Below are 14,886 nucleotides of genomic sequence, written 5' to 3'. Positions count from 1 at the left end.
CACTTGGATGATTTGGTGCTAACGGTTCTGGCATGAGTTTCAGGTAACTTGTGGCATTGGTAGTTCAAGTCACTTAAAAGGTATAATTTGGTCAATTGGCTGATTGAAACCAGGAAGCAAGGAACATATTTGCTATTCTTTACCTGAGCGGATTGGACACAACATGAGGATAATTACTACCAAGCAAATACTCCCAGAAGACAATGTTCTGGAAGATCTTACACCCAATGTGAGTTAACTCTGTCTGGTAAGGATGGGGTGGTATCCGGCTTAAAGTTGCTGTGCCCACCTCCCACTAAAACTACTCTCTGTCATTCTGCTCGGGATCTTCACCAGAGGTGATCCAGGTTCTGGCTTGAAGCGAGAGGGAGGAACATCAATCCAACAGTCCTTTCATGCGCAACGCCTCAAGCTATTTTCACTGGGAAATGAAAGTGTAATGTAATCTTGGGTCCACTCACGTGCAAGCATGAATCTTTAACTTGAAACACTGCTTAAAGGAGCCCTCGGTTACAATTTGTTTGAGATTTTCCAACTTCATTTCACTGATTTTTCATAACCTTCGGCAAACCCAAAGTTTAAGATTGGAGCTATGCTGGTCAACTGTTGTTATTCTAAATATCTGTAACATGACTCAGCAATCTCGCACCAGGACTGGTAAACTAAATGTAGACTCTGTTGATATAAAGGTATATTATAGGACTTGAGTATTACCGAAAATACCATATTTTGTCAAATCCTTTAGTCTTCCACAATCAGGACCATTTGCAAGAGTCAAGGAAAAGCAATATTTATACTGTGTAGGAGGAGAGTGCTGATTGGTTGACAAGTTTGAATTCTGGAAGAGAGTTGCTCACTGGTGTAGTTTTCCCTTAAGTTTGGTGGTTTTTACAAATTGTCCTGATGAGTGCAAGACAAAAAAAGCTGCAACAAAATGTCTTTTTCCAGCAACACTCCAGTTCTGTACTGACTATACGCAAAACTATATTACTGCAGACAGATTCACAGGAATTATTGTTACAGGAAAACACAGTTGCAAATTGCTCACACTACATGTTGCAATCTAGATTATGTATTAGCTTCTGGTTATATGTCCCACACCCTGGCTCCTTGCTTGTGATTAGCGTGTTCCCTTTTAAAGTGATATTAGCACAGCCAACCTGCTTCAGCTGCAGCGTGGTGTCAGGGAAGCTCAAGGAGAGTCAGGACTGTCAAGAAGGCTAATTCCAGACCTCAGTCACCTCCAGTTAACTGCCAAAGAGCAATATATGAGGAGGCCGTGATCCTTTCGAGGGAAGGCATTGAGGAAGGAGATGTGGCTGTGGTAGCAAGTCTGCTTCAGGATGTGGCTAGAGAGCTTCAGAGCAGAGGAGATGACCTGGGCGGGGTGGAGTGAGAGAGAGAGAGAGAGAGACTCACTGAGATCCTTGTAGTCGGAGGATGAGAACTTCTTCAAGGTAGGCAGTACCTTCACAGTAAGGTTGTAGTCAACTAGGAGAAGCGAGGATTCAGATGCTGGAGATCAGAGTCGAGGGTGTGGTGTTGGAAACACTCTGGACTCTGATCTCCAGCATCTGCAGTCCTCACTTTCTCCCAATCAATCCATGCTGGAAGACCTGGCACCCACTCTCTTTGGCATTGTCTGTGACCAACAAAGTAAGGCCACAGCAGCCACATTCACCGATCTGAAGCACGTGCTGAGAACAAACAGTTCACTAAGGCCATTGGCTTGATTACATTGGCCATGGACACCAGCTGGAAAGTTGCTGTAGGCCATTCTGCCCCAGCAGGCTTCACCTTAGGTCAAACTGTGGTTAGCTGCAACCGTGTAGCCATCAGGGCTCCTCCCAGTGAGCTAGCACCGGGAATGCAAAAGCATAAAAATTGCTGGTTCAGATATCGAAGATGCTCTGACAGGGACAGGTAGTATGGGTCAGAGGAGAACTAACCAAGGGCAAGAAATTGGCTCCACGTGTAAGTGGTTGGCAGAGCAGGGCAATACTTTGCTGCTTGTGTCTGTGAAAGGGCAGCCAATAATAGACCAAGGCATGACGGAAAGCTTGGATAAAAGTTCAGAACGTCGTATTATCATTTAGAATCCCAAGTTCACAAACTGGAGGAAAATAGGCTTTTGGTAGTGTTCAGTTCCGTGAAGGCTTGTTTTTTTTCCCCGGAAATAAAAAGCCCACATCAGTAAAAGTGGCCATGAGTGTGATCGCCCGATTACCTCATACTGGCCTGAATTTCCTGATGGCCAGGTAATGTGGATGGGAGTTATGTATGGGGTCTCTGCAGAATCCCATGCACAGCAGACTGCAAAGCAACTTGGGAGATTCTGTTCGTAAATGTACATTTAGAGTGGAGGATTCCAAGTTCCACTGTAGTTAAATAAACAGATACTCAGGAAAAGTTAGGCTATTAAGTGTCCAGTCTGGCTCCTGGGTAGCCATTAAGCTGACCCCGCCAAACTTACACTGTCAATTACATCTTCCCCCCATCCCAGAATGAGACCCAACACCTCAACCCAAACTACCTTAAATACACCATCATTTACCTGACCCTTGGCAGCTTGAGGCTTGGCAGCCTCCTTGGCACCCCATCCCTACCCACCTAACACTTTACCTGCCTGGCACCCTGCCCTCCCACCACACCGACCACACACCCTGGCATTCCCATTCAATAGGGGCTGTCAAAGTGGCTCTCTGTGAGGCTGGACCTTTAGGTTACAGAATGGGGCAAATGACAGCTGCCAGAAGGTGGGCGTGGTTTAGCCCCCCCCCCCCCCCCCCCCCACTTAACCACCCCACCTTCCCCGCGCCAACCCCAACAGTTCCACGCAGCGAGAGACTTGTCAGAAATGGAAACATGGCTCTAGCGTCTCTCTGAAGGAGCCCTGGCCGGAATCTCGTGTCAGGAATGCGATCCCCTTTCCCAACAGGAAGAAGGAATGCCGCGGCAAACAGTACGCGACTGGCCACTCCCTTGGAAAATCCCGCCTGCTATCTTAAACTGCTGCACTGTCTCGTGGGCCAGGAAGGCTGGGCAGTAAATGCCAGTCTTGCCGGCAACGTGACGCCCTCGGAATTCCTGGAAGGGATTTAGTTGCCAGAAGGTTTTTCAGCTGGTTTAGATGTGCCATCTAAAGGTCAGTGACAGAACAACATAGGCTGAGGATTGTCAGTCAATAATTTTCCAGAGAAACAAATGACGTGTGCTTGAGAGGGATTTAGAAGTGAACGCCTTTGTTAGTAAAAAAAGGGGGGTGTTTAAATAATAGTTTCAAGACTTTAAAATTGGAAATCCCTGTTCACTTTCAGTTGTCTTCTTGTATTCTATGGGAGAAATTCTGAATATGAGCAGGAGTAAGTCCATTTAAACTCCTTCGTTTAATAAGTTAAAAATCACACAACACCAGGTTATAGTCCAACAGGTTTAATTGGAAGCACCAACACTGGCATCTCCAAATCGTTTAATAAGGGTATGGACGATCTAGTTATGGCCTCACTCTACCAGCCTGTCCACCGCCTTTTGAATTCCTCATTAATCAAGAATCTGTCAACCTCAGGCTGAAAGAAAGCTACACCCACCCAGTCAGCACTGCTGTCAGGGTGAAGAGAGTTCCACAGCCTGCTGGCCTGGCCTGCTGAGGGAAGGAAAATTCTCCCCATCTCTGCCTTAACCGGGAGCGTTGAAACCATACCCTCCGGTGTCTGTATCTCCTACAGAGGGGAGCATTGTCTTGATGGCTCACCCTATCACGCGATCATAGGATGGTTACAGTGCCACAGTAGGCCACCAGCCTAGCACCCAGGTGCTCGTCAGCAGCTCTTGGAGACACAACTTGCTCCTCCACACCGACTCCACTCCTTCCCCCGTTCCCACGCTGGTTAAAATATCTGTGGGGTGGTTTGATGTCACCGACGCACCCCCCCCCCACCTTCAATATTTATGCCTGACCTTCCCCCATTTTACCAGCCCAATCGTTTACATTTATATAGCACCACTCATGAACATTACCCTGAGTGCTTCATGACTGTTAGAGCAGGGCTTCCCAATTGGTGAGGAAGCAGGGAGATCTGACTGGGTGATAAAAGCTACGAGGCAGCTTTAAGTCTTTGTGGTTTTTTTTTTAAAAGTGAAAAATTATTCGAATCACGGGCGTGGCCCCGAACGATTCGACTGTGAGGCCTGCAGCAGTCAAAAGGTAGACCTTGCATTTTTTTTTGAGAAAGCTATGAAAACTCCTTACAACTTTCTCGACGCCGCACCCAGAGCTTTTCCAGATCACCCCCTCTATAGCCCCCACTAACAGGACTGAGCGAGCCCTGTGTTATCCTGGCGCACTCTCACAGTTTGCACTCAGGAATCACGGTGACTCTCTAGCCTTGAACTGGGATCCCAGTGGTAACAAGTTTGGCAACTCTGGTGTTGGAATGCTGCGGTTGAGTTGTGAGATATAATAGCCCGTGTAGTAACAGCAGAACCTTTCTGACAGATTCTGAGGCACTGTTCAAATCATTTTCTTTCCACTGAGATGCTTTTTTTCTTGGCTTGACCCTTTCCTGTCCTTTTTAACAGGATCGAGAATGGCCACAGGAGGTGAGATGAATGGCTCTGGGAATTTACTGGACTTCCTGGGTGAAGCAGTCCCGGAGGTCGGAATGTACGAGGACTTTCACACAATCGACTGGCTAAGAGAAAAGTCCCGCGATACTGATAGACATAGAAAGGTATATTCATTCTTCTTTTGCTTGACCATTTGTAGCAAGGCTGGGATTAAACGCCCATCGTTAGTTGCTCACAAAAGGTTGGCGGGGAGCTGCCTTCTTGAACCGCCGCAGTGCGAGATGTAAAATACTGACGCAGTGGCGTTAGGATTTTGACCCAGCAACAATTGGACAAATAGGTTCCAGTTTTGAGAGAGTTCATATCCCGAGTGTGGCCTTTCAGGCGAGTGTTAGTTGGAACTGACGCCCAGCACACAGAGGTGCTGGGGAAAATCTTGCTACAATGCTGAGGATCACACATGCAGCAGTAAACTCCACACACCAACAGGACGAGAACGTGGAGAGCTGGGTGACTATACATCCAGTGTGAGGTGAGCTGCCTTTGATGCCAACTAGGAGAAAGTGAGGTCTGCAGATGCTGGGGATCAGAGCTTAAAAATGTGTTACTGGAAAAGCGCAGCAGGTCAGCCAGCATCAAAGGAGAAGGAGAATCGAAGTTTCGGGCATAAGCCTGAAGAAGGGCTTATGCCCGAAACGTCGATTCTCCTTTTATTGCCTTTGATGCCAAGGCAGTATATGACTGACCCGAGGCATCAAGGAGCCCCAGTAAAATCAGAGCCCGTGGAAATCTGAGAGATTTCTATGGGTTGGAGTCACACCCGAAGGAAGGTGGTTGTGGTTAATGGGAGGCCAATCATCACCATCCGAGTTTGTCGCAGTTATTTTAACCTAACGTGCACAGCACAGTTCTGACAGCGTCACTCCGTTCAACTCTGTTGCACTTCTGTTTTGATTGTACTTTCCAGGACAGGCATTAGAAAGTGAAATAGCAGAGGGTGTAATAAGAGGAGATGCCTAATAGTGCGGAGTCGTTAAATCACATCCCAGTCAATTTACTGTGAGGAGAACTTGTTTAATGCTATCCTTTCCCCTCTTGGGTGGAGTTTTGGTGTAAGATTGTTTTTAAAATGTGACACTTTGCTTGGGAGCCAACAAGGACTTCATTTTCACTTTTGGTGCTTTGGTTAATAAGTTAAAGACATCTGAATTTAGAATCATTGCTATGGGTTTAAAATTAATACTTCCTTTGCAATCTACATTCTCACGGCCAATCCATATGCATAATTCAACAGTTCCTTCCATAAATGTAAGCCCATCTTCTCAGAATATTCTTCAACCTTTATACTTTAACATGTTGATGATATGAATGTAGAATACCTGCAATGGGGAAGCAGGCCATTCAGCCCAGCCGGTCCACACTGATCCTCCCACCCCATAACCCTGCATTTTCCACAGTTGATCCACCCAGACTGCACAACCCTGGGCACGATGTGCAGTTTAGCCTGGCCAATCCATCTGGACATCGGGAGGAAACCTGCACAGACACGGGGAGAATGTGCAAACTCCACACAGACAGTCACCCGAGGGTGGAATCGAACCCAGGTCCCTGGTACTGTGAGGCAGCAGTGCTGGCCACTGAGCCACTGTAGCACTCCATGTGAATTGAGAGCAGGAATAGGTCATTCAGGCCCTGTAGCCTGCTTTGCAACTCTTTGTAATCATGTTTGAACTGATTGTGACCTGAAATCCACATTCCCACCAAAAACCTTTCAACCTTCCCCTACAAGAATTTAAAAATGTTCAAGGATTCTCTTCCCACCACGGTTTCAGATAAGGATTCACAACCCTTTGAGAGAAAACATTTCACCCAATCTCTGTTTTAAATCGGTGACTCCTGATTATAAAACAGTGACCCGTAAACCTGAAACCATCGTCTGCGCATCTACCCAGTGAAGACCCTTCGGGACTTTATGTTTTACAATCAAGAGGGCACCTGTCGTTCTAAACACCAATCGATAAAATCCCAGTCTGTCCAACCTTCTCTCTTAAGACCATGTGACCATTCCAAGAATCAGTATGGTGACCCTTTGCTGAACTGCCTCCAGTGCATTTACAGTTTTCCTTAAACAAGGTGACTGGTACTGGACACAGATGTGGTCTGAGCAATGCCCTGTATAACTGAAGCAGAACCTCCCTACTTATGTATTCAGTTCCCATGGTGATAAATGACAACATTCCATTAACCTTCCTGATTACTTGCTGTACCTGCATACTCATCATTTGCGATTCCTGCTCAAGAACACCCTGATTGCTGTGCAGTTTCTCCTGATATAGATAATTAGCTTCTTTTACTCTTCCCATCTATTCTTTCACACTGCCCCACGTCATACTCTATTAACATGCTTTTAACCACTTACTTAACCTGTCAATCTATTTTTGTAACCTCCTTGTGTCATAGAGTCATAGAGATGTATAGCACGGAAACAGACCCTTCGGTCCAACCCGTCCATGCTGCCCAGATAGCCCAACCCAATCTAGTCCCATCTGCCAGCACTCGGCCTATATCCCTCCAAACCCTTCCTATTCGTATACCCATCCAAATGCCTTTTAAATGTTGCAATTATACCAGCCTCCACCACATCCTCTGGCAGCTCATTCCATACACGTACCACCCTCTGCGTGAAAAAGTTGCCCCTTAGGTCCCTTTTCTATCTTTCCCCTCTCACCCTAAACCTATGCCCTCTAGTTCTGGACTCCCCCACCCCAGGGAAAATACCTTGTCTATTTATCTTATTCATGTCCCTTGTGATTTTATAAACCTCTATTAGGTCACCCCTCAGCCTCTGACGCTCCAGGGAAAACAGTCCCAGCCTGTTCAGCCTCTCCCTATAGCTCAAATCCTCCAACCCTGAAACATCCTTGTAAATCTTTTCTGAACCCTTCCTGCTCACAACTTACTTTCCTTCCTATCTTTGTGTCGCCAGCAAATTTGGACATCGTAACCTCTGTCCTTCATCTAAGTCATTTACATAAAACATAAACAGTTGAGTCCCCTATGGCACACACGTTACATCTTGCCAACCTGAGAAAGACCCATGCACACATGCTGTCTGCTTCCTGTTAGCCACTTACTCTTCGGTCCATACCGATGTGCTAGCCCCATGGTTCTGAGTAAGGGTCACTGGGCCCGAAATGTTAACATTGATTTCTGTTCACAGATGCTGCCAGACCCGCTGAGATTTTCCAGCAACTTCTGTTTTTGTCGCTAGATCCACACCGTGACTTTTTATTCTTTGCAATAATCTTTGATGGGGCACTTTAAGGGACACCTTTTTGAAATGTAAGTACAGCACGTCCGTCACACATTTTAACAGATTGACTGAATATTATCATCAGCCAGTCCAGATCCCCTCAAAATATACTATGATGGTAGACTACACCTTAATGTTTTCTTATTTTAAAGGTACATTTTATTGGTGAAACTACCTGTCATTAAGCAAAACACAATTTATTCAAACATTATGGTTAAAATACAACAAAAGAAAGAGGAATTTGGAATAACTTAACTCTATTGGAAAACTTAACAGAATAGTAGATTATTTTACTATGAAACAGTAACTGCTCCAATATAATAACATCCCATAAGTACACACTTGGCAAAAGGCAAATTCATAAAACAGATTGTCTCACATACAGTTCTGAAAAATGTGGTGCTGGAAAAACACAGCAGGCCAGGCAGCATCCGAGGAGCAGGAAAATCGATGTTTCGGGCATAAACCCTTCTTCAGGAATGAGGCTGGTGTGCCAAGCGGGCTGAGATAAAAGTTGGGGGGAGGGAATTTGGGGGAGGGGCGCTGGGAATAAGATAGGTGGAAGGAGGTGAGGGTGAGGGTGATAGGCCGGAGAGGGGGTGGGCGTGGAGAGGTCGGGAAGAAGATTGCAGGTCAAGAGGGCGGTGCTGAGTCCGAGGGTTGGGACTGAAATAAGGTGGGGGTAGGGGAAACGAGGAAGCTGGAGAAATCTACATTCATCCTGTGTGGTTGGAGGGTTCCTAAGTGCTCTTCCTCCAGGCGTCGTGTGGCCAGGATCTGGCGATGGAGGAGGCCAAGGACCTGCATGTCATTGGCGGAGTGGGAGGGGGAGCTAAAGTGTTCAGCCACGGGGCGGTTGGGTTGGTTGGTGCAGGTGAAGAGTGCAGTGGAGGCTGGGATGCTAAATGTCTTCAAGGCAGAGATTGATAAATTCTTTATGTTGCAAGGAATTAAGGGCTACGGGGAGAATGCGGGTAAGTGGAGTTGAAATGCCCATCAGCCATGATTGAATGGCGGAGTGGACTCGATGGGCCAAATGGCCTTACTTCCACTCCTATGTCTTATGGTCTTATGGGTGTCCCAGAGGTGTTCCCTGAAACGTTCCGCAAGTAGGCGGCCTGTCTCCCCAATGTAGAGGAGACCACATCGGGTGCAGCGGATGCAGTAAATGATGTGTGTGGAGGTGTAGGTGGATTTGCGACGGATATGGAAGGATCCATTGGGGCGTTGGAGGGAGGTGAGGGGGGAGGTGTGGGTGCAAATTTTGCACTTCTTGCAGTTGCAAGGGAAGGTGCCGGGAGTGGAGGTTGGGTTGGTGGGGGGTGTGGACCTGACGAGGGAGTCGCACAGGGAGTGGTCTCTCCTGAATGCTGATAGGGGTGGAGAGGGAACTATATCCCTGGTGGTGGTGTCTGTCTGGAGGTGGCGGAAATTACGGAGGATGATACGATGTATCTGGAGGTTGGTGGGGTGGAAGGTGAGGACTAGTGGGGTTCTGTCCTGGTGGCGATTGGAGGGGCGGGGTTCAAGGGTGGAGGAGCGGGAAGTGGAGGAGATGCGGTGGAGAGCATTGTCTGAGGGGAAATTGCGGTCTTTGAAAAAGGAGGCCATCTGGGTTGTACGGTATTGGAATTGGTCCTCCTGGGAGCAGATGCGGCGGAGGCGGAGGAATTGGGAATATGGGATGGCGTTTTTACAGGGGGCAGGGTGGGAGGAGGTGTAATCTAGGTAGCTGTGGGAGTCAGTCGGTTTATAGTAAACGTTCGTGTTGAGTCGGTGGTCCGAGATAGAAATGGAGAGGTCTAGGAAGGGGAGGGAGGAGTCTGAGACGGTCCAGGTAAATTTGAGGTCGGGGTGGAAGGTGTTAGTAAAGTGGATGAACTGTTCAACCTCCTCATGGGAGCACGAGGTAGCGCCAATACAATCATCGATGTAGCGGAGGAAAAGGTGGGGTGTGGTGCCAGTGTAGCTGCGGAAGATGGACTGTTCCACATATTCAATGAAGAGGCAGGCATAGCTGGGGCCCATGGCTACTCCTTTGGTTTGGAGGAAGTGGGAGAATTGGAAGGAGAAGTTGTTAAGAATGAGGACCAGTTCAGTCAGTCGAAGGAGGGTGATGCAGGAGGAAAGAACAATTCTGAGAGAGTAAAAGCCAGGAGAGATTCACCACCTTCCAATCCTGCTGAAACAACTGCTGAAAGCTAATTAAAATTCCTGGAGCTGTGAGAGCTTGACCACACCCACTCGGGCTGCTTCTATTGTTCAAACGTTAATTTAAATTCAAGGCCTCGCAAGTTGTTTACCTTCTCATAGACTGCGCCGCACCTATTCCCCAGTGTGTCTCCAAAGGAAACCAGGACAAAACACACCTCTGAAAGCCACAGCATCATCACAATATGATTTCTAGTTCACAATATCGCGAAAGGGGAAGGGTGACTGGACCCAAAACGTTAACTCTGATTTCTCTGCACACATGCCGCCAGACCTGCTGAGATTTTCCAGCGAAGTCTGTTTCTGTTTGTGACCGTGTTGACTGTGCCTGATGAACTTGTTCTTCTCCAAGAACACCTTTTTAACATTTCCCTCGGTCAGAAGTTAAGTTAACTGGCCTGTAGTTTCCTGTGTTCTGCCTCCACTACAAATCTACCTCATTCACTACTTCTTTCGAGATCCTAGGATGAGATCCATCAGAATCCAGGCACTTGTCAACCTGCGTACTTGGCTTTTTTTAAAAAAAAAAATTCTGTCCAATCTCTGACCTTCCCCTTGTCTTTGCATAATTATATGATCTTTCTTTAAGTTTGGTACTATATTTTAAGATGCTGAATTAACCACACTTGTTGGTACTATGAATATGAACTCAGTATTCCTGGTGGCTTCTGATAAGGTGCTGCGAATAGAAATTCTCTGCTTTTTCAAGGATTCTATTATTAATGTACTTTCACCAGTCAATGTGAGGATACCAAGACTGTGAAGTAATAATATTTACAGTGTAACTTAGTTGAAGATTGTAATCATGCCAAGATGGAGAAGAATCTTTTTTTAAGGAAAAGGAGAATATGAGGGGGTACTAACAGTTCTACATGTGAAGATTTCCTGTATCCATACATCACTTCGGTTTTAATAGAGACAGTAATATGGAAATGATTTGTTTAAGTTAAGAAATAAGGGGAAGGTGATGACCTTGTGGTATTATCCCTAGATTTCTGGAGACCGGGGTTCAAATCCTGCTGTGATAGATGGTGGAAATTAAATTCAGTAAAAGTCTGGAATTAGGAGTCTAATGATGACCATACAAGAAACATCGAGTTCACTAATGTCCTGTTCACTAATTAGGGAAGGAACCATCATCCATACCTGCCCTGGCCTGTAGGTGACTACAGATCGATAGCAACGTGGTTGACCCCTAACTGACCTCTGGGCAAATGGAGATGAGCAATAAATGCTGGCCTAGCCAGGGATAACCAGAATAAAAACAAAATACTTCTAATTGTTGACAGCCGTGCTCAGAACTGATGAGAAGTGTGTAAGAGGTGATACCCTAGTGTGATAGAGCAAGGGTAAGGTCTCTCATCCTCTGTTATAGTCCCAGTCACAGTCACAGAGTCACACAACATGGAATCAGATCCTTTGGTCCAACCAGTCCATGCCGACCATAATCCTAAACTGAACTAGCCCCACCTGCCTGTTCCTGGCCCATATCCCTCCAAACTTTTCCTTTTCATGTATCCATCTATTATTTGGTCTAAAGGTGTAAAGAGAGAAGTCACTAACACAAAGTATCTCTACTCTTTGGATCAGATGGGGGTAAGGATCAGCTAATCTGCTAACTTTAACCCAGGATCTTATTTAAATCATTGAACATCTTGGTGCAGAGTAACAGTGTTAGCATTCCTGCAAGACCAGGTGTCACTGTGTGTCTGCATTCTCTTGTAATTTATACGAGCCTAACAATTAGTTCAGAACTGACCAAAGACTTGTATGTTAATCTACTTCTGGAAAGAAATCAAAGGAGGAAAGGAAAAGGAAGAAATAAATTAATCAATGCCTTTGAAAACCTTAAGGCTTCCCAAAGTGCTTTGCAGCCTGTTCTGAACAGTACTTTTGAAATGCAATCACTGTTGTAATGTAGGTAATATGATAGCCGTTACATGTGCCCTCACCCATGATCTCAGTGTGGGCCTTGGAGAGTCAACAAGATGGAGTTTATTGCGTCTCTTCAGCTACTCAGCTCCACATTACAATAAAGACTGTGGGGAGGACCAAGCCTTATCTCTCTCCCCTGTGTGGCAGAGAGTGCTTACTGCACACAGTTGTGTATTAACCCTTTCAGATCCTTCCAGACACACAGCAGCCAGTTTGTGTACAGCAAGTTCCCACAATCAGTGGTGTGTTTTAGTAGGATGGTTGAGGGGAAAATAGACACAGAAGAGAATGTCGGTGCTGTTACTTGAAATGATGCTAAGGGGTCTTTAACGTGCAGTCAAGAGGATTAGCATATTAACTGAATGGCAGCCCCTCCATCAGTGCATTGCTTAGCACTGAACTGAAACGTCAGCTCAAATATTGTGCTCCGTTCTCTGGAGCTAGGCTAGAACCCTACCACCTCCTGACTCAGGAGGAGGATGCATCTAACTCGAGACAAGCCTGATGCCTGAAACGTTATCCTTTGCCATTGATAACTGGTTTTCAGATCACGAACATGCATAAACTTCACAGTGAAATGAGGCAACATTGACATTAATTGTAGTTAATGCAGTGCAATTACCGTAAAAGCAGGGGAGGGTGCTATAATTAGAATGATTGAAACATAACCTGCCTCTATTTTCAGATCACAAGCCGCAGTAAGGAGTCGCTATGGGAACGTATCAAGGGCTTGTTGGATGCCTGGTCGGGATGGGTAGTGATGTTGCTGATTGGACTTCTGGCAGGTATGGTTTCACAGTGGAATGATCCTGAAAGCATATTGTTCAAACAGTTGATGTGATCACCTCAACTGATGGTGAGTATCTGAGGCGTGGGGTGGGATAGGGGAAGAATCCAGTCACCATTCCTCAACTGTCATGAATGTGGGCCTACTTAATGATGTTTTCCAACCTGTCCTTTTTTTGTACACTCTCCAGGCTGTTACTCTGTTAATAGAGTCATAGAGATGTACAGCACAGAAACAGATTCTTTGGTTCAACTCGTCCACGTCAACCAGATATCCCAACCCAATCTAGTCCCACCTGCCAGCACTTGGCCCATATCCCTCCAAACTCTTCCTATTCATATACCCATCCAGATGCCTTTTAACTGTTGTAATTGTATCAGTCTCCACCACTTCCTCTGGCAGCTCATTCCATACAAACACCACCCTCTGTGTGAAAAATTTGCCTCTCAGGTCCCTTTTCTATCTTTCCCCTCTGACCCTAAGGCTTTGCCTATTTATCCTATCCATGCCCCTCATGATTTAATAAACCTCTATGAGGTCACCCTTCAGCCTCCGACGCTCCAAGGAAAACAGCCCCAGCCTGTTCAGTCTCTCCCTATAGCTCAAATCATCCAACCCTGGCAACATCCTTAGAAATCCTTTCTGAACACTTCAACTTTCACAACATCCTTCTGATAGGAAGGAGACCAGAATTGCACACAATATTCCAAAAGTGGCCTAACCAATGTCCTGTGCTGCTGCAACATGACCTCCCAACTCCTGTACTCAATGCTCTGACCAATAAAGGAAACCATACCAAATACCTTCTTCACTATCCTATCTATCTGCGACTCCACTTTCAAGGAGCTATGAACCTGCACTCCAAGGTCTCTTTGTTCAGCAACTCCCTAGGACCTTACCATTAAGTGTATAAGTCCTGCTCTGATTTGCTTTTCCAAAATGCAGCACCTCTCATTTATCTGAATTAAACTCCATCTGCCACTTCTCAGCCCATCGGCCCATCTGATCAAGATCACGTTGTAATATGAGGTAACCTTCTTCGCTGTCTACTACACCTTCAATTTTGGTGTCATTTGCAAACTTACTAATTATACCTCTTATGCTCACATCCAAATCATTTCTATAAATGATGAAAAACAGTGGACGCAGCATAGATCCTTGTGGCACTCCACTGGTCACAAGCCTCCAGGCTGAAAAGCAACCCTCCACCACCACCCTCTGTCACTCAGAGCAGCCAGTACTCAGAGAGTGTTTGCTAAATAACTGAGCTGGACCTCACTTGGTTTTCAGAACTTATCTGTCTGTCACCATCAAGCGACACAAGTAAATGCATCAGGAGGTGACAAGGATGAAATGGAAGTCTCAAAACTCAGTGCTGAATTCACCCAGCCCTCATTTTTTGACCAATAAAATTTATTTGGGTGTCATAACTCGAAGTTTTTAAATTGCCCTACTCTTTTAAGACTGACAAAAACAGACTGCTGCTGTTAGTGAGTGTGAAAAATATTGCCTGCTGGACTGCTGAGATCAGCTGGTGTAGTTAGAAATAAATGTGACACATCAGCTGGCAATTTCAGTTGAGCTGTTGTTGATATTTCCCAAAGGAAATTGACACTTTGAATGTAGGAGTAAATTAGTGCAGATGCTGGGATCTGTACTGAAAGCAAAAAAATGCTGGCAATCACAACTCCGATGAATCTGATGAGCCATCAAGACTTGAAACGTTAGCTTGCTCTCTCTCTCTCTGACCCGCTGCAATCTCCAGCATTAGTTGGTTACAGTTGTCATTATGAATGCTTGGCTGCGTTTCAAAATACAGAGAAACCTCGATTATCCGAACGAGATGGGCAGGCACTATTTCATTCGGATAATTGATTATTCGGATAATCGATTTTACGTTAAACAGGGGAAGCCATACTGATCTAACGCTGTGCTCTACCAGAGAATTTGTTTAAATCTACAATTTTAATGAGTCTGCCATTTAAACAAATGAATATTTGCATTCTGCAAATTGTAGGTTGAACTGAGAAGGGTTAAACCCTTACCTTCAGAGAAATGCTGTATATGAAATTCC

General features: G+C 45.7%; 1 protein-coding gene across 2 annotated transcripts in view; it reads left to right on the top strand.

Moving 5' to 3' along the window:
• The window catches only part of LOC122547329 (H(+)/Cl(-) exchange transporter 4), a 112,816-nt gene that overhangs the window by 43,811 nt on the left and 54,119 nt on the right, over window positions 1-14,886 (top strand). For both annotated transcript variants that reach the window (XM_087993003.1, XM_087993004.1), the window contains exons 2-3: window positions 4,579-4,730; window positions 12,711-12,810. In XM_087993003.1, the coding sequence (XP_087849129.1) occupies window positions 4,587-4,730; window positions 12,711-12,810 (244 nt within the window). In that variant the 5' untranslated portion in view covers window positions 4,579-4,586. The remainder of the gene's footprint in view (window positions 1-4,578; window positions 4,731-12,710; window positions 12,811-14,886) is intronic.

This window comes from Chiloscyllium plagiosum, unplaced genomic scaffold, assembly GCF_037043375.1.
Source record: "Chiloscyllium plagiosum isolate Xiang-an unplaced genomic scaffold, Cpla_swu_hap1 HiC_scaffold_12, whole genome shotgun sequence".
Classification (NCBI taxonomy): Eukaryota; Metazoa; Chordata; class Chondrichthyes; order Orectolobiformes; family Hemiscylliidae; genus Chiloscyllium; species Chiloscyllium plagiosum.
This window is presented reverse-complemented; position numbering and strand designations above follow the sequence as displayed.